The sequence below is a fragment of the Anolis sagrei genome, chromosome 2 (genome assembly GCF_037176765.1).
Source record: "Anolis sagrei isolate rAnoSag1 chromosome 2, rAnoSag1.mat, whole genome shotgun sequence".
Taxonomy (NCBI): Eukaryota; Metazoa; Chordata; class Lepidosauria; order Squamata; family Dactyloidae; genus Anolis; species Anolis sagrei.
This window is the reverse complement of record NC_090022.1, coordinates 218,504,464-218,530,179: the sequence shown is the minus strand read 5'-3', so window position 1 is coordinate 218,530,179 and position 25,716 is coordinate 218,504,464. Positions and strand designations below refer to the sequence as shown.

General features: G+C 37.6%; 1 protein-coding gene across 5 annotated transcripts in view; it reads left to right on the top strand.

Annotated features, from left to right (window-relative positions):
* KDM4C (lysine demethylase 4C) overlaps positions 1–25,716 on the top strand; it is a 276,898-nt gene that overhangs the window by 177,520 nt on the left and 73,662 nt on the right. For all 5 annotated transcript variants that reach the window (XM_060762302.2, XM_060762301.2, XM_060762305.2 and 2 more), the window contains 3 exons: positions 16,181–16,362; positions 18,805–19,018; positions 20,340–20,416. In XM_060762302.2, the coding sequence (XP_060618285.2) occupies positions 16,181–16,362; positions 18,805–19,018; positions 20,340–20,416 (473 nt within the window). The remainder of the gene's footprint in view (positions 1–16,180; positions 16,363–18,804; positions 19,019–20,339; positions 20,417–25,716) is intronic.

Sequence of the window (25,716 nt, the reverse complement as noted above, 5' to 3'; positions counted from 1 at the left end):
TTCCTCATTGTGTGCATTAAAAATATAGGCAGGCATATGTATAATCTGAGAATTTTATTTATTTATTTATTTATTTACAGTACTTATATTCCTCCCTTCTCACCCTGAAGGGGACTCAGGGCGGATCAAAGAATACATATACGGCAAACATTCAGTGCCAATTATACAGTGACAAGACAGACAACAAATAGACGTATATTTAGGCCTTTCTTCATCCTTTGGCATCTTTTGGAGGCTATGCTTGGTTCCGGTCACAGGGAGGTGCTGTTTCTCCATTTCTTTGTCGAAGAGCTTTCTTTGTTTGTAAACTTTCCTCTGATACGCCGTGCCTAAAATACCTCCCCACTTAATGCAGTTCCTATTCATCTAGTCACATTGCTGTTTTTGATCAGTTAGATGGGCGAGGGAGCTGGGATAAAGGCGAGGAGCTCACCCTGACCCAGCTTCGAACTGTCAACCTTTTGGTTGGCAAGATTTACTGCAGCTGCAGCTGGTGATTTACCAGCTGTGCAAAAGCTGCCCCCCTTGCATGCTTTTAAGTATGCAAAAAGAAGCATGCTGTTTTCATACTGTCAAATTCATAATTTTGCATTAGTTGTTCCAAATCTTGTTGTTTCATTATATAGCTTAATAGTATGATTAGTATCAGTTGGAAGCATTATTACAGCATTTCAGTACTTTTACTGTACTTATAAGTTATGTGTAATCACATTTTGGAAGAAGAGGACAGAACAAATTTACATTGATATTTATAATAATACAAAGACAGCATTTTGCCATTTACTTTTTTGCAGCTTTCCTCCTTTTACTCCCCTTTCTTCTGCTTTTCTTCTGCCTCCATCCTAGGAACTTTCAAGAAGAACCTCAAAACTTGGCTTTTCTGTTGTGCTTTTGGAGAGCGATTTTACATTCCCCTTTGTCATTCCCTCAAAAATGAGTGTCTTCATATTACAATGCCTCTTGCCCATATGAAGGACTTTCTCCACTACTCCATTCATGAGTTTCCCTTACAAATATATATGTTTCATTTCTATCTCATCCTGAGTTTTTAATCACTGTATCTTGCATATGTGGCCCGCTCATTGTGATTGTGTTTGATTTTATTGTATTACTTTGCACTATTTATTGTATTTTATGCTTGTTTCATTTTATTGTGATGGTATTTTATGCTGTTTATGTTATTGTATTGTAATGCACTACTGGGCTTGGCCTCATTTAAGCCGCCCTGAGTCCCCTTTGGGGAGATGGTGGCGGGGTATAAATAAAGATGATGATGATGATGATCACTTATTTTTAAAGTAATTATATTCAGCACAGAAATATATATGAAAACAGAGCATACCTGCTTTGAGTTTTTAAACAAAAACATGTATACATTTTTTCCTTTTTCCAACCTCTCTAATGCACTACGATAAATAATTAAAAACTTGCATTGTGTGAGATGTGGGCTCATTCTGACTCAATGAAAACTTCAATGTATTCAGAATTAGGTCAGTTTAGGGTTATGGGAAGGATATAATGTAGACTTTTTAATGTATTTCCAAATCCACATAAGGATTGTACTATTCTTCCAGAGGGGAGAACAGTGTTTTCCCATGCAAAAAGCACATTATTGAGAATGAGAGCCAACATTTATATTGTATCATCTTGGCATTTGCATGATGAGTTGTTAAAAACAACATCCTATTGCCTGGGACAAAAAAGTACATGACAAAAAGCAGTATATTTGTTAGGACATTTTTTTCTTTGCCATTTAAAAAAAAATTACATGGTGATTGGATAACATTTAGGGAATGTATACCTTATAGGTGTAGTTCTGTGTGGGTTTTGCAAAGAAAGAAGAGTTAGGAATTAAATTCTAAAGACAGGTAACAGTAAGCAATTACTCATTTGAATACTTATCCTACTTAAGTGCATACATGATTAGTGGGTTTATGTCTGTGGACAGGCACAACTGTAAGAGTAGTAGAAAACTTGCTGGTAATTACCTCCTGGTAGAAAAAAGCATAGAGGAGGCCAGCCGAGCCACCTGTGAAAGGGAGTTGCACAGTCTGGGCGCAACCATGTGCCTTTGAAGGTAGTAGGACTGAAATTAAATCCACCTGATCATAAAAATTCTCTGCATGGTGCACAGAACATTACAAATATAAAATAGGAAGGCAATAGATAAAGACTGGACAGGGCTCAGAATAAAAGCAAAATACAATCAGCAGCAAAAAATAAAAAAATGACAGCCTGTAAAACCAAATTAATACTAGCAGTAAAATAGACAAGTAGTATGATATAAGGGCAATAAAACAGTTCTTAAAATGTATTTGGGAATTGAAAAGTTCTTCTTTCTGTGCAAAAAAGGCCATAATGTTGGTACCAGGAAAGCCTCCATTCTGCAAGAAAGGTACCAGGAGTGAAAGGCATTTTCTTGTAGCTTCTGGTCTCATTTCAGTTGATGGAAGTACTGCAAATGATGACTGTGGGGAATAAGGTATCTTAATATGGGAGAAGATTTTTTTTTAGATAAACTGTCTTCAGGTTATTCGGGGCTTTAAAGCCTGAAATTGGAACTTTGAATTGGGTCCAAAAATTGACTGGCAGCCCATATAAATGGCAAAATAATTGCATAGTGTGATCATATCATCTTATACCAATGAGTAGTGATTGGATTTTCCAGACCATTGCAGTTATTTAAGGAGTAATCTCATGCTAGCTGGGACTTTCGATTGATATATGTCAAAAGTTTGGAGAAATTTTTGTTTATTTCATTTCTACCCCGCCTTTCTTTACCCCTGAGGGGACTCAAGGCGGCTTATAAAAAGTAAGAACATAACAGACATTTCTAAAATTATGCATGTTGCAGGCGGAGTGACTAGAGATAATTTTCCCTCCCTCTTGGTTCTAGAACGTGGAATCATCAATTGAAGTGTTTCTGATATATTCATGACTGAAAAAGGGATTATTTTTCACATAGTGCATAGTTAATTTTGGAATTTGCTACAAAGATGTAAGGATGTCACTAGTTTAAAAACCTTGAAAGGAATAATTAGAGATTCAATTGCTAGTCCCAACTAGAGTTGACCTATTGATTCATTGCTAAATCAGAATGTACGCAAAACCTTTTGATTCAGTGAATCTGATGTACCCAGGACTAACAATTGGGTTTAGCTCATAAAATATAAGGACACAATGGCCACATACTGGCCATATGCAACCTCCAAGTTCAGAGACAATTTGCCTCTGAAGTCCAGTTACTAAGGAAAAACAAAGGGAGGACTAATTTTTTTATGTCCTGCCTTTTATCTTCTTATAGATATCTTGTGGATCAGCCTTCAAGGTGAAACTGTCTGAGTTTCTAGGGTATTTGCTGTATATTTTCATTATTCCACTTGCTTCCACAATAAGACTGGAACATGTGATCTTTTTGGCCTCGTTATTCTATGTTCATAGTGTTCTCTCCGCTGTTTACAAGATCGCTGAACACTGGGACACCTGCTGTGTCAAATTGTCCTGATCAAGAAAGTTCCTTCATTATTTTTCCTGTTCAGTTTTGTGAATAATTGAATAGATCTATATTGTTATGGGGTTTTGAAGGGGGAGCCTGGCCTACAAATTCACTAGCTACAGTACTTCAATTAGCTGTTAAGAATCTCTCTTCAAATTAGAGACAGCTTAGAGCCATGATTTATATCTATGTAATATTTGCATGTCTTGAGGGGACAAGATTGAGTGGGTTTCAGAATGTTCCAGTAATTTACACAAAAAAGGCTATATTAATATTAGAATCCATCTGGTAAAGTAATTAAAAGATTTAAATATGGGAGGGATACGTGAAATTGCTGCATTTTTAATTAGAGATTATACAGTTTTGTGACTAGGGATGGCTATTAACCTTGGTTACAGCTAAATAAAAAGTCTGAAAATTATGATTACCAAGCTCATTTTGAGTTGTCCTTGTCAAAATATTGCCAGGTGAGAGGAACTGAAATAGGAAGTATTTTTGGGATGCATTCCCTCATGATCATGTAGCTATTTCCAGCATATATTAGATACATTTGTCTTCTTCTCACAGTCAGATTTGTTGTACTTATCCATGGATACCATGGATACCTAATTGATTATGTTTAGCTGTCGAAGGGAAAATTAAAAGATTTTAGCGTTGATGTGTTGTCTATGAGTATGGGTATGGCAACTGCAAATCAGATTATAAAGTTTTTGCCAATAGAAGCCATAGTTATTTCAAAGAATCATTATGTGAAAAGTGATAAGTTATTATTTCTTGCCAATGTCTGAATATCCATCCCATTCCCCTTATCTAAAGAGTGTGTTTGTGTGTAGTTGTTCTTCCAAAAGTTTAGTATACTGTCTAGGGGATATCAACAAGAATTGCATTGAACTTAAAATGTTTACCTTGAGAATTTCCCCCCTAAGTCTTGATGTATGAAGCATTTCGTATGTGAAGCATTTTGTAAATGTGTGATTTAGCCTTTAAAAACAATTATATGTGTATCCTTCTTTATATCTGACTTTTTGCATGATGCTTGTAGTAATGAGACTACTTTAGCTCAAAGGAAAAAAATGAAAACAAAAAAAATATTATGTACTGTACAAATGGAAAACAAAAATGACAACATGCACAAATAGTACTCAGTGGTGCCCCTTGTATATGGCCCACAAAATGAGTAACCTGCAATAAAATTAACTACCTTGCTGGGATCTGGTAGACTGACTGGGAGCTCTGTTCTTCTTGCAACAGCCCCATTGCATATTTATGTTGTACATGGAGGAGAGGGCTTCTTGCATTTGAAAACCTGATTCAGATTCTGGCCATAGAAAAAAGAGCAAAACAACCTATTTCTTCTTTGATATTTTGCTCACCCATCATGTTTGCAATGACAGTAGTTTTGGCTTAATGCTACCAGACTTGGGGTTAAATGTAAGGCAGGAGCCCCCGGTGGTGCAGTGGGGTTAAACCCCTGTGTCGACAGGACTGAAGACCAACAGGTTGCAGAGGCGGATGAGCTCCCTCTATCGACTCCAGCTCCTCATGCGGGGACATGAGAGAAGCCTCCCACAAGGATGATAAAAGAACATCAAAATCATCCGGGCGTCCCCTGGGCAACGTCCCTGCAGACGGCCAATTCTCTCACACCAGGTCGCTCCTGACACGATTTTTTTTTAAAAAAAGCAATAAATATAAATATTGTAATTAAATGAACAAATCAGAAATATTTCCTTATTTGATTTATGGTGATGCCTGCTTGTTGCTTGAAGAAACTGATCTACAACATTCCCAATATTCTAAATGATTTAAATTGGGTTTGTTTGTGTTCTTATGCAGTAGCATTGCAACCCATTTACTGAAATCCCATCCTCAATGATCTCAATAGAACATATTTTGTGCCTAGTATTTTGGCTTAAATTGCACAACAGTGGCTGATGAAGAAAATCGGCACAGAGGTTCTTTTTTTTAAGAAATGGGAGAATATTTTATGAGACTTATGGAAGCAATTAAACTGTGTTACAATTAATAATAACTTTTAAACATTTTTGAAAGTGTTCTTCATTTAATTTCAATCAATTATGGCAAAGTGTAAAATGTTCCAGTTATTTCTTTCAAAAGGACACATAATATTGAAATTTTAGCAGAGATTGTATCCAAAGAAATCTTCCCCTAGTGAAAGGAAGTTCTTTGACTAGAAGGATTTTTTAAAGCCACTGGCTGCATTATGCTCCAGGCTGACCCTAGAGCAACCATGATGACAGCTAGACACACTTGGCTGCAGCAGCTGCATTGGCATCTAGACTGTCTAGCAGGGCAAAGACCACAAGAGACCTGCTGGTCTGTCACCTCACCCTCTGTGTTGCTGCTAGCCATGGAGCTCCATGAAACTGCCTGTGGGCTCATGTTCTGTCTGTGATGTCATAACAGGGTGCCTGTATGACCAGAAAGAAGATGTAGATCAATCCCGTTTTCTTGCTGGTTGTGCAGACATCCCATTCTAACAGTAGTAGATGCAGCCATGACAGTCAGGCATTTGGACAGAGGTCCCTTCCACACACCTTCCACATTTTCTGCTTTGAACTGCAATATATGGCAGTGTGGACTCAGATATCCCAATTCAAGGCAGATATTGTGGGATTTTCAGACTTGATATTCTGGGTTATATGGCTGTGTAGAAGGGCTCAGAGACAAATCATCCCATTGAGATAAATTTGGTTGATGCCCCGGGAAACGCCTTGCAACAGCAGCTTCCCAGTGAAACAGCTATTCTCTGTATTCACTTCCCATGTCGCACTAGGTGGAGGAGTGCTTTGATAGAGTATCTTTTCAAACTCAGGCAGCAATAGATCCAAACAGGGGTGGTTTATCTTGCCTTTCTCCATGGAGTAGGGATTTAGTGAGGAAATGGCCAAGCAAGTTTGGCTTATAAGCTACTAGGATGTATCCACATAGTGTTATTTAAAAAATTAATAACGGTCTCTGGGGATGTTTGCTGATCTCCTTCAGAATTAACCTGGCAATATTTTGTCATTTATTACTAGGATCCTAGAGTCTATGCTATACTCTGTGCTTTAAAGCAGAAAGGAAGAAACACCTGAATGCTGGCTATTTTAAAAAAGCTGAAATACAAGAAAAGCTTGAGACATACACAGGCAAGCAAGCAGCATAAGTCAGGCAATTCTCTATGCTATGATTGATTAAAAATCATTAAAAGAATGTGGTTGTAATGTTTAGTTAATTAATTGGTTAATTTAATTAGTTAAAACATTTTGATTGACTAAAATTGTGATTGGTAAATGCTGTTTTAATGGAACCGTTCCTTCCTGCATGACTTAGAAGCGGGGAGCCTTTTTTTTGAGGAGGATCTCTATGATATACATTCCCACTCCTATTCAAAGATTATTTGTCCAGGGATTCAACCATCTACACCTTGAAAATAAATTACAATCCCCCCAATTTGCTTTTACTATCCACATATATAAAAGTCAAGGTATGTATGTATGTATATTTGTTTATACAACAAAGGCTGCTACATGGCTTGATAGATCTGGACTAAACTTGCCACACATATTCTTCATGACCCAACTTAAAATAATTGAGGGACTTCAAGGAAAAAAGTACCCTTTGGGGCAAGGACCCCCCAAAGTAAAAAAAAATGACAGCATATATATTGTATTTCATTGATTCTAAGACATACTTTTTCCTAGAATCATGGATATAACAATACAGCAAGTAGTAGAGAAGATTTTAATTTAAATGTATATATGGGGAAAATATATATAAAATAATCCCAACGCTGCTCAGCCAAATTATAACAATAACACTTCCACTACAGACTAGCTCACCAAAATATAGAGGGAGTATGGTTGCTGAACCAATTGTCTGTTTAAAAGTTAGGAACTGGGAACCACTAGAACTGAGAGACTTAAAATGATTCTTCAAAAGATTTCTGCTGCCACCATATTAATAATAAACAGGCTGAGGTATTATTGAGATGTTGTTCAGTAACACACACTGTGCCACTATAGGTTCTTAAAGGCTGTTAAAAGCTGGTTTGAATAATGCTTTGACCACAAAGGTATTCACACTGAGGCTGGTATAAGTTGATAAAAATAACAAGAACGTTTACTGAACAGGCTTGAAATAATCAGGTACAAATGCTTAATGGTTTCAGTAAAATATTGGCATAAAAAGCTTGTGGTTGCATTTGAGTAAAGATCTTAAAACTTCTGGGTTACAAATCTTCAAAGTTTCAAACACAGAAAATTACTTCAGGAAATGAATATCTGAAAGTGACTCCCAAAAATCCCCCTTAGGAATCTAGCCAAAATCCTGAACTTTTTAAGGAAACGAACAGACCACTAACGGGGTGCTGTTCCACATAGTATTCTAGCTATATTTTCATTAGCTATTCTGAATACTACACAAAAGACTGACCCAAACTTCTTCAAAACCCCAAACTGCTCTCACTAACACCCACTCTTCTCTCTACCCATTCCAAATTTCAACTGGCAAACTGGGACCTCAAACCTCAGTTTAAAAGACACCTTTTCCTTCAGACCACTTAGGCTCCGCCCTCATCTTTCTCGCCAATCCTAGCCTTCTAATTTTCCCTCCTAGACTTGAACACACCCCTTAAGGCAAACCTAACAAAATGGCTTCTCCCTGTCTCCCTTTCCTAAAATGGATGCCGTGGCTTTGCCAGGCCCACTCCCTTAAGCTATCATGCAGCTAGCTAAGGTAAGGGATTCATTACAATGGACATCCTAGATTTGAGGATTTTTTAAAGAACAAAAATAAGATCAGCAGCTGCAGTTGAGAGCAAGAGCGAAGCAGCTGTCTTGGCCACCCCTGGAAAGCATTCCCAAACCACACCTGATCCTGCCTCTTCTAAACCCACACCTTCTTTTGGGTTGTTGGTTGGTTTGGAAGGGAAAGGATTGTGAGGCAGTGGCAGCTCAGAGAGTGCAGGAACCACATGGTCCCTCTCCCCTCTCCCTCCAGGTCCTGCTTGCTGCCATCAGGAGTGGAGACCAGCATTTAAGAATTTATTTAAAATTGAATTGCCTTCACCTTTCTCTGAGGTCAAGAGTGCAATTCAAGGTTGGGAGAATGTGACTCAGTTAAGAAAACCATTTTTAATAACTAGCTTATGTACCTGGCATTACTGAAATATGCATTATTAGCAACATTTTGTGTTAGCTTTAGGATGTCCATGATCTCCCTCTGTCATTCCCCCCATAATGTTTGTCCTCATATTGCACTGCCTCTAGCCTGTATGAAGGCCTGTCTCCACTACTTGTTGTTCACGAGTTTCTCCCTTACAAATATATGTTTTATTTCTATCTCATCCTGAATTTTATCATTATCTTGTACATGTGGCCCGCTCACTGTGATTGTGTCTGATTTTTTTACTGTATTGTTTTCCATTTTTATTGTTTTTTTATGCTCTATTTATTTTATTGCGCTGTTTGTTTTATGCTTTTATGTTATTTTATTGTACTTGCACTACTGGGCTTGGCCTCATGTAAGCCGCCCTAAGTCCCCTTTGGGGAGATGGTGGTAGGGTATAAATAAAGATTATTATTATTATTATTATTATTATTATTATTATTATTATTAGCTTTACAATGTTAATGTTTTTTTACATTACAAAATATATACCCGGGCAACACTGGGTACTTAAGCTAGTATTATATAAGCAACATTTTACTGTGCCATTGTATATAATGGAACTTGAGCATCTATAAGTTTTGCATGGAATAAGTAGATGTGTATCTAATCTATTGTTTTTCTTTCATGCGATTTTTTGTAGATTTAATAATGATCTGAATGAATTAACTAAAACCTCTTACATTTAATCAAATAAAATATATTTTAGTTATATGATAACCGGGTTGTTGTAGGTTTTTTTGGGCTGTATGGCCATGTTCTAGAAGCAGTCTCTCCTGAAGTTTCGCCTACATCCATGGCAGTCATCCTCAGAGGTTGTGAGGTCTATGATAACCCTTGTAAATACTGTGATGTAGGGGCATTGGCTGCATGCTGCATGACACCACATTTGTTAGATGGACACTCTCTTATACTGGCAGTTTCCAGATTGGCAGTCCATAGTCATAGAACAGTGAGTCCTTTAAATAATTTTGCACAATTCCAAGATAAAATATGATTATCTACCTTCGAAAGAATTTTCCACATCATTTCTCTCTTTGCGTCAGAAGATTGAAAGAAACTGTAAAATTTCACCAGCCATTGGGATAAGGACGAAGTTTTTATTTCCAGCATTCCATTATTCTCAAACAAGAATATGACCTTCAAATGATGAAAAATATTAGCAGTTTCATAACCATGACAGTTTCATCAACCTAATCTTAACCAACACCCTTCTATTATAGTGGAGGCTACTGCATATAAGCGGATAATTATAAAATCATAGAATATATAAAGTTGGAAGAGACCACATGGACCATCCAGTTCAATTAAAGGACACAGCATGGACAGAAAATATAGGGAAAAAAAACAACCCAAAAACCCAGGTAAACTTATTCACAGGTCAATGTGAATATGTGAGTACTGTGCCTTAATACTTATCAAGAATGAAATCATCCCCTTCTCTGGGTAGAGTAACAAAAGGCAGGAACTTAAGTCCATCCCAGTAGAATCTAAAATAAGTACCAACCCCCTCTGCTCTCTCCGCCGTGGCACTGCCTCTGGCCTTTTTGAATTCCTGCGGAAGAAAATGCCAGTGAAGGCCAAGGGCATCTGCTTTCCCTGAGATTGTATTAGTGTTGTTTTTTTTTGTCTCTTTGAGGAATGACCCTCAATTTACCCACAGGCATATCAAAGTCCATAATTTTTGCTCCAAAACTCGCCCTCAACTTATACATGAAGTTGACTTATATATGAGCATATATGGTAGCCTGCCATGGTAGATTTAAAAATGCCTGTTTTCATGTGACCATGTATTTCTGACACAATTTTTTTCCCTTTTCACATAGAGGAAAAAACTTGCCCCAGTTCTAAGTGCTGCCCTTTGGACTTCTGACAGCCACTTGAATGTTTTGAGTTGTAATTATGATTGTGGCAGCAGCACTTCAACAACAGAAAATTGTCATGGGCCACTTAGTGACCTGCTTCAGCCTCATATGTTCTGAAAGCTTCCTGTTTCCCATAGATTCTGTATCAGCCCAAATAAATAGTACCTAATTTCTCCCCAGGATGCTATTTGCAGAAGCTTGCCTATTTTCCTTCTAGCTATGGCAGTCTTCCCAGCAGACAAGGCTTTACGGATCTCCATTTCACCGGTGAGGTAAACATTGTAATACTGTATACACCCAAACATTTCTACATCTTCTGGGCTTGATGGTAGAGGGATAGGAGTGTTATATTGGGTGTTTGCAGTGATGGTTTCTTCACCAATATTGACCAGGGATACTGATTTTGTTGTCCTGAACAGAAAAGTGTGCTTCAATGTACTGAGAAAATGATATACTGTCACAATTTTATTTTAGATTTTGTGTTTTTCCCATAAAATTTTCATTTTGATAAAAATAGGGTTTCTTTATAAAGAAAACATCATATTTTAAACAAAAAATGCTGTTTCCTTTGCAAAAACTCTAGGTGTTGCATATTTTTTTAACAAATATTCTGAAAATATGAAAAAATATTTAAAAGCACAAAAACTTTGGTAATCTTGTCCAGTGCAAAGAAAAGATTTGAACTTGGAATAAGAATGCATTGATCAAAATGAGTGTCCATGCTACTGATTCAATAAAGGTTGATTGAACTTTTTCTTAACTATCAGAGTGAGTTTGGTTGTCGAGCACTTCTAGTAGTTTAATAGAAAACACATCTTGCATACATGTACAACTGACTGTTGTATTACAGAGGTTTGTCAAGTGGGTGGTGAGAAATATTTGCTTGGCTGAGTTGTTCTTATCTGAACAAACTCATATTCGCACCTCTACCTTCCTGAAAGGTCTCAATTCTTATTTGGCCCTATTGTATTGACATGTACCAGGGCAGTTTTTCTACATTTGCCTTCCTGCCAATGTTTTGTGGTCACCTTGCTAGCTAGGTGAGGAACTGAGGTTACACTAAAGAATAGCTTGTTTGCTTGTAACTTCTCTGAGTAGTTCATTCACAACTCGCCCTTTGCATTGGTGGGTTCCCTTTTTCTGTTGATCACTATATCCAATGGCTCATCTAATTAAGGAAAGAAGTGGAAACGTATTCAGGAGTAGTTATGTTGGCTATGCTGCAAAATAAAACAAAATCCAATATACATAAAGGGAGTGATTCCTTTACTGGACAACAAAAAGGCACAACATACATTATGCATGCTTTTGAAGTTCCACTGGCTTCTTTGTTGGGAAAAAGACACTAAAAATCATATGGGAGAAGAAAAGTTTAACTGTTGGAATGACAGACCTCTTTTTTGCATGAGATGTTGCTTTTATTGTAGTTCATTTTGTTTAGAGGCATCCCAATGCAGTTCTGTTAGCCTTTGTTACTTTTCTTCTGATGAAGAAGTCAATTGAGCTTTGAACCTTGCATGATGTATTAAGGAAAGATCTGTACAAGTATGCATATAAAGAGGAAGGGTTATTTCCATAAATTTCTAAGTTCTAAAACATCCAAAGTTGTGATTTCTGCAGAAGTATATCCACATTTATAAATACACAAATGGCCATTTATTTGAATAATTACAACTGCAGCTAATCAATCTGTTCATTCTCCAGCTTCTACCCCTTGCTCAATATATCATTTATATTAAATTTCATAGTGGCAAGAAATTACTTTTGCTTGTTTAAAGAAACCCATTGTTATTTTAATAGATTTTTTAAAAAATGTAATAACTCTGTACATCCATAGCTGTGCCCAGTTATGTGATTTTTCACCAACATAACTGGAAGCACGGTGGCCACCATTATTATGATAACCCTTGTTGTTGTTGTTTCTGCTGCTGCTGCAGCTCTTACTATTATAGTTAAATTTATCTCTGGCCTTTCTTTAATATTTTAACAGAAGATTATTATTTAATGAACAATACAATAAAAAACATTAAAAGTGGGCATTGAAGTTGCACATGTTATCACCTTTACAGAAGTAGTGTTGTAAGTAATTTTGTTGATGTTAGGTTTCTGTTTTAACTGATCACTATGTTAGTCAAATGCTTTATGTTAGTTATGTGCATGACTACAATAATGTGAAGTTAAAGATAAAAAGTTGTGCATAAGTTCAGTTTTGATTTAGAGTACTGCAATTTTCATTTTGAGTTATATTTTCCTCTGCATGTTTGTGCATTCTTTTTAGGAAAATTAGGTACAAGCTTACAAATAGACAAGGCTTAAAATAGAACTCATTTATATTGATGAGATAATTTGCAAAACTGAAATTAGTGGGTTTTTCATCATTTTGATCTGGCACTAGCAACAGGTGAAGAAGAGCTTTCAGAAATTTTGGGCACATTGTGTATTCACTAAGGCACAAACTAAGAATCAGATCCTGGCATCCTAAAAAATTGTGTTAGTTTTTTTAAATATAGATTTTGTTTAAATAAATAACTATCAATGGCCTAATATAATAAAGAATGATTTCATGAATTTGCTTTATCAGAGTCAATTAAAACAAAGACTTAAATCAAAAGATACAGAAGATGTTGCCATGCCCAGTCCCTCTAAAACAGTGGTTCCCAACCTTGTGGTCAGTGTAGCCCTAAGGGCTCCACATGCACTTCCCAGGGGCTCCATAGCTGCTCCAGGAAAATAAAATGAATAAAAATTGAAAGAAATTAAAGAATAAGAAGAAAAAGTAGAATTGTGTGTATTGGTAATAGTAGAGAATAAATTGAGATATTATGGCAAATTTCAAAGTTTTAAATTTTCATCGCATGAACATCACACAATTGTTTTAATATATATTTATTTTACGTTCTCTTATTATCCAACACCTCTCTCCCCCCCCCCCCCCCCAAACTCTGGTAACACTGTTCCTAAACACCATTAACTTGTAAGACATAGGGTAAGCCAAAGGGGCTCCACCATTAAAAATTGATTCTAAAAAGGGCACTCCTCTAAAGATTATGCACAAAATCTCAAAGATGAAACTTTCAGGAAGAACAGGGTGTAAATTAGGGCACAGGGTGCTTAGAGTCAACCGTCCTGATCCCTATTTACCATAATGGTGATGATTATATTGTATTAAAAAGATCAAGGTTGTAAATATAAGAATTATGCATGCATCTTTAGGGAGGAGAGGAAGATACAATTGGTTTTAAAATAAAATATAATTTTGCTTCCCAAAAATAGCAGTATAGTTGCAATTTTAATCTGTTTTTTTTTTCAATTTTTAAACATAATGAAAGTGATTGCTTTTTTCATGTTTTCATTTTTAAAAAACACCCAATGAAGGTGTGTTTGGCACAGAATGAGCACTTCAGCCATATTCCTTCTTCACCATTTAGGCCCGACTATGATTTAACTTTTCTTTGTGGCCAAATTCTCCAGCAATTTTAGGTTTGTTTTGCTAACTGCTTTTGCATTCTAATTCCTTATTAATATATCCTGTTTGAGGTTTGATCACCACCAGCACAAAATCTTTTGATATCATCCTCTTCTGCCCTTGTAGCTGATGCATAAACATAGATTATGATTATGATAGGTTTTCCATGAAATCTTGCCTATGTTATTCAGTCTGACTTTATACAAGCCTTGCTATTTTTGTTACATCTCAGTTTACACTTAATGTTACCCATCTTCTTCCAAAATTAGCATTTTCAAACACTATGCAATTATCTTATTAAAAATATCCCTTTCCTGTCATATAACTTGTTCATCCCAAGTATTGCAATGTTTATATGCTCAATTTTGTCTTTCACCATTCCTAATTTCCCCTCATTCATGCTTCTTACATTGCATATGTCTGTTATCTATGCAGTGCTTCTTCAGAGTTTCCTTTCAATCTGTGTTTATCAGCAGCTGAATATCCTTCTGGCTTGAGTCCAATGGTATCATTAGACATTGCATTATTCATACTTGTCTTTTGCTGTTTTCCAGTAGCTGCATGAGTACCTTCGAAGTGGGGGTTGGGAGGCTCATCTTTCAACACTGTCGTTTCCTTCATTTTGGATTTCTTCATCCTAGGCTTTTTGAGATAAAAGATATTCAGAAGTGGTTTGCCAGTTGCCTCCTTCAGTGAGCACTTATAAGAGCTAAATAAAGTGTTTCTGCTGTTGTTTGTGAAGTTTTTCAACCAGTGTCACCTCCCCATGACTGCTGCTGCCCACTAGCTTCCCCTCACCATGTGAAGCAGTATGGCCCCTGACCTAAAGCCTGTCTGACATGGCAGAGCTACCAGTACAAACCTCTTGTCTCCCAAAAGGATGTAATCCCTCTGCCGTGGAAGGGTGGTGGCAAGCTGGGAGAAGGGCAAAATGATCTTTCATTCAATTGTAGTGATCATGCAGTGCAATGATAAATTAAGGTCTTAATTAAAAATACATTTTTCTATGAAGCTGGATATTTCCCAGTTCTGAGATGGCAAATGCAGTCATCTCGCATGTGACAAACTGAGGGGTAGCTCAAACATACAGAGACTTGGCTTACATAGAAATTTAGCATTTACGCGACACATTAATTGAGTACAACAGTGTGTCAGTACTTCCCTGCTGGAACCTGTTTGTTTTGTATTTTTAACCTTTTCCTTCAATTTATATCTTAAATCAATTAAAATCATGGCTGAAATGGATTCTAAATATACAATAATTTGAATTGGAAGGGAAATATTAATTAGATGAGCTCAAAGATAAAGCTAGGATGTTGTCTTAGGTTAGGAGTCAAACTCAGATAATTTACAACTCCAAATGCTTGCATGGATACTTGGAGGGGCCTTTGTATATTTTGGTAATATGGCTAAATGATGCTGCACATCTGGGAACGGTTTTACAGTATTAAATAATATTTGTAGCTTCCAGATTATTTAGGTAAGTCACTTTGCAGAACAGTTGCACCTTACTTTAAAAGAATCTCATCTCCCTGTATATTTGGCAGTTTCTTCTTTTCTATATTAAAATGTAGGGATGAAGATAGGTCACTGTGAAGAAACTTCAATAAGTGACCAAGAAAGGAATCCTACTGAAAACTAGTTTTTGCAACTTCCTTATTCTGCCAGCAAAAGAAATCTTGCCATTTATAATTGCTGTGCTGTTCTCTAGAAATCAAGGGCAATTCATCATTAAAAATCTATAAATACTTTTTGTCAACTAAATCTATGTTGTCATGCTCTAATGAAGTCTGTTGTTTCAGCATTTTAGTAAACTTAAATTCGTTTGTACAGCAGAAGCAGAATCTTATAGTATTGAGATGCATTTCTGTAAAAAAAAGGTATTTCTTAGAAATGACTTCTCATGAGACTTATTATTCTCAAATTATATTCTGTTTTCTGTTGCCATGATTAATTTGTTTTAGAAGAATTGAGCTTGGGTCGGAGTAGGAAGGATAAGAATTGGGTCGGAGTAGGAAGGATACTCCTTTCTGCTCTTGTGTCCAAGCCACCTCTTTGAGTCAGTGCAAGTGTTTTCACAGGTCTGTTGCCTTATATAGAATTGTAACCTATTTGTCTTTATGTCTGCTTAAATAGTTGCTTGTCCTCATTCTTAAAAAACAGCCTTTTCATTTTTTAAAGAATTGCCAGAAACTCTCTTAATTGAAGAGGAGGTGCAAGAAACGGAATCCTGGGCCAAGCCTCTTGTCTACCTTTGGCAGAACAGAGTACAAAATTTTACTGCTGAAAAGGAATACAATGCAGCTGTTGCCAAGTTGGAACCCTATTGTGCCATTTGCACACTCCTCAAACCTTACTACAAGGTAGGGAATAGTCTTCATCTAATTTGAGAGGTATTCATATATGTCATCTGTAAAGTAAATTATTTAAAAACAAAGCCATTACCAATGCTTGTAGAAGGTTTGAATTTGATTTTATCATAAGCAAGTTTAGGAGGAGCGAACCAATGTATTTGAGAAAACACAAAATTTAAAAACCTCTGGTGTTGCTATAAGAAGGTTCTCCATTGTGCATGTGGCAGAGCTGAGGCTGCATTATAATAGGTGATCTGTGGTTTGCTCGTCTACACACTTGCATGTCATGGACTCCACTTTGTAGCCCATTTCTTAAGGTTGGCTCTGCATCTCGTGGTGCCAGAGTGCAGTCTGTTCAGCGCCTTCCAAGTTGCCCAGTCATCTGTGTGCCCAGGAGGGAGTCTCTCATTTGGTATGAGCCATGGATTGAGGTTTTGGGTTTTAGCCTGCCACTTTTGGACTCTCCATTGCTGAGGTGTTCCTGTGAGTATTTAGTAGATCTTAGAAAACTATTTCTTGATTTAAGGCATTGACGTACTGGCTGATATTGAACAGGGGATGGGCCAGAGATGTCACTTTCATTATTGGATGCTACTTCTTGGCGTATGTCAGGTGGTATAATACTGGTTAGACAGTGTAATTTCTCCAGTGGTATAGGGCGCAGACAGCCTGTAATAATGCGGCATGTCTCATTAAGAGCCACATCCACTGTTTTAGCGTGGTGAGATGTGTTCCACATCCTAAGCAAGTGAAGATGGACATTTCTTCCATAATGTTAAATAGATGCTGTCATTCTGTGCAGACACTTGCATCTTGGGTTACCAACAGTGAAAAACAACTGAGAATAGAGATAATTCCTTATTTTGGTGTGGAAAAAGCCATATAGAAGGAGTAATTTTCTTTTTTAATTTAGCTATATGAACTGCTATCAAATAAACTCAGTTTAACCCAGGTTAGGGATTTTGTAATGCTATAGAAACACTGTTTGCTTTTCAATTTTTATAAATGGGCCCATTAGAAAATTCATATGAGACTTTTTATAAAATTGTACAATGGATGGGCTGCAAGTGCCATCAGTCCAAGACCTGGTCAGGCCTCGGCTCCCATTAGCCCCAGTTCTGGCTAGCTGTAATTCCCATCAGCCCCAGATTTGGCTGACTGTAATTCCCATCAGCCCCAGATCAGGGTGTCTGCAGTTCCCATCAGCCTTGATTTTGCCAGGCTTCAGCTCCCATCAGCCCCAGATCTAGCTGGGCTGCAACTTGCAGCTTTTTTCATAACCAAACAACTTAGACTTCTCGTTTGACTGCAGCTCCCATCATCCCCAGCCTGCATAGGTTACGTTTTTAGGAGATGCAGCCTGGCAAGTAGGATGAGCCCTCTGATATGTTAAAAGGAGAGCTGAGACCTTGTCCATAGCTTAAGGATTATGAACGTCTCTAGATGTGACTAGACTCCCAACTCCCATCATCCTCTATGACCCCCTCCCCCCAACCTCACCAGTCTTTCAAGTTGGATCATGAAGTGTATGTTTACTAAGTCTTGTCGAGATCCATAGCAATTAGGATTCATTCTCTATCAGTCCCCAAGACCCTTCATCAAAGATCTTTTACAAGTTAAAACAATGTACATATTAATACAGAAATTAAAACAACAATTAAACAATAATTCTGGCTAAAATCACAAGTTAAAACCAGAATGTCAGGGTATTGGTTAGATGGCCCTTGTAGTCTCTTCCAGCTCTGTGATTCTATGATCCTGAGCTGCTCTCACGTGACCAATCTCTACATGGATGTTGAAGCCCCCCAGCAATATGCTACAGTCTTGAATCAAGGCTGATAGCATTATTTCCTCATTCCTCTCTACCCATTATTATTGGAATGGCTGCTTCGTGTCCCATGCTCTCCAAGTCACATTTTTTCTTTCCTTTGTTTGCAGGACAGATTGTTTTTAAAAGACTTAGGTAGTGTAAATAAAAAGCAATTATCTCCTGCACTCTCAAACAGGGGAACTGGCACCCCCCTCACTTCTTTCCCATGTGGTTCCCCCAATGGGATGACCATCTTTGGCATCACCACACCCCGTAGACAGTTTATATCACATTACAAGGAGACAGCTGTTAATTTGGCCAGTTAGCCAGCAGCTGACTCAACAACCTGATCCAGTAAACTATGGAGAACTTAAAGATAGGCAGCAACCTCTGAGAGAGCGAGGTAGCCAGTGGCAGCAGCAAATAGGTAGTTAGTGAGAACAGCTGGCAGAGAGACCCTTTTCTTTTCCCTGGATTGGTGATGATATTTTTCGTCCCATGTATGCTCCACTATGAATATAGCAAAGCAGCTCAAAATTACTAGTAAGCAATGGGAAATTGATTTATTATGGTTTAAACAAGATGAGGTAACCTATCCAAAAAAAGAACAAATACCTTTCTATTCAAATTTTATTTTTCAGCCTGACAGACCTAATGAAGACATCTATGCATCCTCCGAAATAAAAGGAGGAGACATATTTGTGGCCAGGGAAAAGACAAAACCACTGATTCCAGAGATATGTTTTATATACAGTGAGGAGAACACAGAAAACTACCCGTCCAATGGCTTTATTGAAGAAGATGGAACAAGTCTGCTGATAGCTTGTGCAAAGTGTTGTGTACAGGTCCATGCAAGTAAATATCATAGTTGTTCAACTTGAAATATTGTATTTGCTATACTATATGAAAAACCACAATATAGATAATACATTGAGTTATTCTTAAGACACCGAGGAGAACCATAAACCTATTCCTATTTTCAAATGCGTGAAATTATATAGATAGTTTTTGTCTGCCAGCAAATTGATATTGGGAGATTGATCAATAGTGGCAATATAACCAGAAAGTACCTTAAACCTTCTGATCCCTTTAGGCGAAAGTATGCAATGTGTATATTTAAAGGAAATTGCAAGGGCTATTGCAGGAAAACAAACAGCTTTTTCTGCAAGCAAATAGACCTGCATGATTTCTGTGTGTGAAATTGGGGTGAGCCACCTGTTCACTTGACTAACCATTAGGGCTGTTCTCCATCATAGTAGTCCATCCTCTTCCCCGTCCTTCAGTGATATGCATCTGTAAACTCTGAATGAGGATACAGAAGGGCTAGGTCCTGTCTTTTGAAAACAGCTTTTCCCTGTTGAGAGGAAGTCTTGCACGGGACTGTCCTGCAGCCAAGTACCAGAGGCATTCGGGTTTGTGCAAGAAGAATTGGGATGGATATCTGTGCAATATGGATTTTCCAACTTTCTCCATTTCTGCTCACAGAAATCACTCAGGAATGTTACCTTATGTATGTACTGCTCAATTTCAAGCAGCATCCCTAATTTTTAATACAGGATCCATACATTTTCCATAACAGTCAGAAACCTTAATTCACTAAATAAGTCCAGAATTGCAGCATTACTCACAATGCTATAAAATTATCTACAATGGAGCATTACTACATGATGATAGTTATAGCAATTGGGTTTACTAGTTTACTGGATAATTGAAAGATTGTTGTGGATATCACGACAGGTTTAAGAAAGAGAATTATTGCTTCCAGAGATAGTAGATCAGTTATCAGTATAACTACGAAACATTGTTGTTCATTCGTTCAGTCGTCTCCGACTCTTCGTGACCTCATGGACCAGCCTACGCCAGAGCTCCCTGTCGGCCGTTACCACCCCCAGCTCCTTCAAGGTCAGTCCAGTCACTTCAAGGATGCCATCCATCCATCTTGCCCTTGGTCGGCCCCTCTTCCTTTTGCCTTCCACTTTCCCCAGCATAATTGTCTTCTCTAGGCTTTCCTGTCTCCTCATGAAACATACGAAACATATTATTGGGGAAATAATTATTTGCTTTTTTGTGGTATGGTATGCATATCTAGTGTCTTTCCTTAATAGTTTAATTGTCTGTTTAGCTATAAAGGCAATACGTACAGAATATGTTTATCATCTCAACTTTCTTATTATAGGTTGTTATGGTGTTCCTTCTCATGAAATCCATGATGGGTGGCTGTGTTCACGATGCAAAAGAGGAGCCTGGACAGCTGTAAGTTGTACATTTGGTTTAGCTTTTTTTCACAGTGTAACCTAAATCTGATTGTGTGTGAAAGTAAAAGAGATGGAAGTTCATTCCTCTGATCTTTCCATTCATAATTAACACACTATCATTATGGTTCGAATGGAATGTTTGATTGTATATTGGTGACTAAGATGTGTAATATTATGCCAGTTAACAAAGCTACCAAAATTGCAGTCTGGTATTTTGTGGCTTGTTTTGAGATGTCATTTGTGGTATTGGTAGATTGTGTTTTGTTTCTGTCCCCGCTCCCCTTAAAATAAAATTGCAACACCAGCATGTCCACTATAGAAATGCAAAATTCTACTAAATGTTTTTTGTGGCTACTTCCAATTTCTTTGTTGTTTTGCTGACCACACTTTGCTCTGTAGCTCCATGAACAGCCTATTTTAATTGCTCCAGTGTTAATTTATTTTCCTGTTGGGAGTAGAGAAGGCTTCAATAGTTACTGATTTACTCTCATTTTTATTTGCATTTTTAATGGTAAATAGAAGTCTTATTTTAAAAATGCAGCAAACCAGTAATTAAACCTTATAGGGTAATTTAGATTGCATTCATAAACAAAGAATAAGTTGCATGGACTTGGGAGACTTTACACTACAGAGGTAATATGTTTTGCATTGTAAAAGAGGATTTCAGGGAGCTCTTAAGAGACCTTTGATCACTACCTTCTATCTGTGAGTAACAATAAAACAGGTAATATCTGTAGTCTATAAAGTTCTAATTAATATTTAAAGGGCTGTTGATGAAATGGATTTAAAATACAAATCTTATACCACATATCATTATAAGCCATTTTCTAATAAAACTGTTGCATATTTATCATTGTTTATACTGTGATCACTCACTATGGCACTATCTTTCTGCGATGGAGAGATTGTGTGAGACAAGAAGTTATGCTGACAATATCAGTGCTCATAGTAGTGTTTCACATGTCATACAGGTTATTGCTTAGGAGCCAGACTAAACAGGAACTTTTCAGCAACTTCAAAGCAGGGAGAGAACTATTATAGCAATCAGTGGAAAAAATAGAGGTTGGAAAAAAAGAAAAACAAAAGATGTATTCCACAAGATCCAAAAAATCAAAAGGAAATTTAAGCCAAGAATGGAGATGTTATACAACTAGCAGGGGAACTCATTAAATGACTAAGTACAAATGAAAAAATGGTGGAAACAATGCACAGAGAGGCATACAAAAGAGATGAAGGGATTTGTTCAAAGGAGAGTTATTTGAAGGTCAACTTACAATTTTCGAAAGTAAAGTGGAAACTGCACTCAAGGCATTTGAGAAAAATAAATGACCAGGGACAGATGGCACACAATAGAACTGCTTCAGACTACCAAGGCTTCTTGGCAGGGGGTTGGACTGGATGGCCCATGAGGTCTCTTCCAACTCTTTGATTCTATGATTCTAAGGCAGTATATATATTAGTTTGAACTAAAACAGTGGTCGACATCCTGCAAGCACTCAATAAATATTCCAGGCCCCAAGAAAGAGGGTACCATTAATTACAGTAATCACAGGATCATTGCATTAATATCTTAAGTAAGCAAATAAATTCTCAAAACTTAATAACAAAGACTTTTACCATATTTATTTATTTATTTATTTATTTATTTATTTATTTATGGTATTTATATTCCGTCTCTTCTCTACCCCAAAAGGGGGACTTATATATGGAGTAAGAAAGGCCCGTCGTCTAAGCTAGGTTCAGGAAAGGGAAAGTAACCAGGAATCATATTGCAAACACAAATGTGACTCACTAAAATACAATAGTTCTTGGCAAGGTAGAAAGCAGTAGGAAAAGAGGAAGATAGCATTCTAGATGGCCATACTCAGGGACTGGCCCCAAACCCCATATTTCGTATGAATGGACCACTGGCAGTCTTCACGATGTATAGCAGTTTCCAGCGAATACCCTGAGTTTTTTCCACTTTAAATCAACATTGGTCTGCTTTTACAGACTCAGGGGATCTCTGAGAATTTGCTTGAAACTTTGGAGTATCCCAGAATTTTGGGACAGCCTGGAGTCAACCCAATCCACTATCCTGATGAATGCAGTGGCCATCTCCTTTTCCTGTTCTGTAATCGATCCTGCCCATGTTGCCACTGCAGCTGGCCACAGCGATGTCCAAACAAATGTATACTTGCTAACCTGTCTGATATAGATGAGCCCTCAGTCAAGGAAGCCACTTCCCAGAGTCTGAAAGAGCTGAGCAGGGCCGTTGATGATAGGGTGATGGTCACTTTTGGGACTCTCATTCATAGCGTCACCAGAAGCTGAAGTCATCTTGACAACAGTTAACAATATTGCTGTAATCCAGATATCCAGCATGGTGGAGAGGTTTGTGTGATTAAACCTTATGGACTATGATCCAGTAGGCCAGGATTCCAATCTTTACTCAGCTATAGAAACCCACTTGCCATGGGCAGATTATATTTTCTCTCAGCCTCAGATTAAGGCAAAGAGAAAGGCAAGCTCCTTCTGTACAAATCCTGACAAGATTACTTTCTGATAGCTTCACCTCAGAAATGACTTGAACACTGCAACTATACAAAAGCAACAACAACACTGCTTTTCAAACTACACATAATGCTAAATATGCCATGCACAGTGTGTGCATATATTTATATTTAAGTAGAAATCAAACTGGCCTCTTCAATATCATCTTCAGCTTTCTGAGGGAAAATAGTATAATGATAATTGAGGCAGTTCCTGCTTCCCAGAGAGACAGAGAAGGGGGGAGAGTCTGTGTGTGTTTTGTGAAGGAACTCATTTCTGAGATACCAAAATAGAGAAACATGCAATAATATATATACATTACGCAAAGCTGTTATCTTCTGGGATCGCGACAGTATGTTTGAAATTTGTGAGAAGTTTTTGCTAAAATCACAAAAGCTAGAGGGTGTACTGTGTTTTTTTTTACCAGTTCCACTTCTTCCTACCTAGCCTTTAAAAATTTATTTGTGCATCCACAGTTTTCTTTAATTTCTTTCCCTCAAATTTGTAGCTCCCTCTTATATCTTTTGTGAGTTATCCTATCTTCTACATGAGCTGGGATTATAGAATACAACCAAACATCAACAGGAAATGCCACACACAAGCTTTTCAGGATACATAAAACACCTGCCTCATTCCAAATGTAGTAGAATGTATTGGCATTTCTCACACCAATGAAATTTCTTACTATTTATGAAAAATAAGAGAGAGAGGTAAAGTGAACAGTTTGGAGGGACAGATAATATAATTTTTTTTTTAAAAAAGAGAGATTCCTTGTAGCTGTTGGTAAAGAACAAAACAGGAGGATGCATATGTGGTGTGCATATTAACCAAGGCAGGGAAATAAAATGGCAAATACCAATTTAGAACAGATTATTACAAAAATAGTGATTCACATACACAGGTAGTTCAATGTTTGCTTGGTGAATTGCTATTAAAATGTGCCCAGAGTCAATTTCTGTATCTGTAATATGTTTTCATTTTAGCAGGGTAGGCATTCTTTCCAGGCAAAATTGAATTTTTCCTCTCTTGCTGGCCACCAGAGAAAATTGTGAAAGGTTCCTTATCGGGCAATCAGAAGTTTCAGGACTTATGAAACTGCTTTTGTTACAGCTCCTGCAGAGTTGTGGGTGGGTGTAAAGGGGAGGGGGAATGGCAAAAGTCAATCCCAGCAGCTGACAGGGTGTCTTTTAAGTCAGAATGTAATTATCAGCTCAGTTCACTGAACAGAGTTAGACACTAGCACTGCTGCTCTAAAAACAAGTTTGTCAGTTTTCTTTCAGCCAAGGGACAGGTGTGGCAGCTCTAAGCTTTAGTAAGGGAGAATTTCCATGGGTTTCCTCATGTGGAGAGCCTGATTAAGCTCAAAATGATGAGTTCTGTTAGAGAACTTAGATCTTTTTCATCTAACAGGGTATCTGCCTTTTCAAACTAGGGTTTAGTCCTAAATTGATATTACATACTAAATCTGGACTATATTTACATATCATCTTAGCCACTTTTTGTCCAAGAATGATCCGTTCAACTAGCTTCTTAAAATAGCAGAGCTAGAGTGCATCTGCACTGTAGGATTAAAGCTGTTCGACACCATTTAAAATGCCATGGCACAATACTATGGAATCACGGGAGTTGTACTTTTACAAGATCTTTTGCCTTTTACCAGAGTGTTGGTGACTCACTAAACTACAAACTCCCAGGATTCCATAGCATTGAGCCACTGCAGTTAAAGGACATCATCACAATGCTGAGGTTCCCAGTGCCAATGTGCCAACCTCTGTGGTGAATTGGCAGGCCAGCAGGGCAATCCCAGTGCCCCACGCCCTGCCTGGCTGGCAGCAATGTTTCCCCATCACATGTGGGGAAGCGTCGCAGTGCAGCTTGTCCCCATGGTAGACCTGTTGTTTTGGAGCCCCGCTGGAAGTGAGGCTACATCATGTGATGGCCTGCATGGGGCTCCCATCGCTCAACTGGGGTGTCAGCATCCTAGGAAGCTAAAAATTTGTTGTGTGATAAAGTCAAAAGTGATGTCAAACTGCATTCATTGTACAATGAGCCGGACCCAGAAATATAACTTCAGGGGGAAGGGAAGATATATCTGCATGCATTCTCTATGTATGGTTCTTTATCCTCTCAAATGCAGTGTGCAAACATGTCCATATTATGGCTTGTTATTATTTCAAAATATCTATCAGAGTTTGACTTCTATTTGGGAAGGAGATTACTGGAAACATAGTAGCAGTTAGTAAACTTTTGTTTTCCTTCTATCATGGATGCAGACAACCACCATGACATTCTATTAGATAGCAGCGCTCACCTCAATTTCCAAAAGTGACATCTTGCCCTAGTCTTCAGCTGTCTTTCTGACTTACTATCTCTTTTTGTTATTGTTTGAAAACAACTTCTCTTGTGGGCTGGGTCAGTACTATCTTTTCAAAACGCTGTTAGGTAACTCTTTGGAGATCTCTGACTATTCATCAGGGACATTCAGTTTAACAAATCATGTGATCTCTTTGGCTTGCTATCACACTAGTAATAGAAATATTAAGTACAGGATGATGATCTGTTCCCTATCCTAGAAGCAAAGAACCATTGTTTAGCCACTATTAACCAAAGAACACGTAACTTACCTTTTATTACCAGATTTGTTCAGCAAGCTAAAACAAAGACATTTTTTGGTCATGTTAGTGATGCATTTTAGTTCAGAAATGGAAGCTAGGAGCCCTGCAAAACATTCATTTTTTCTCTCTCCCAGACACTCTTGGACATTTT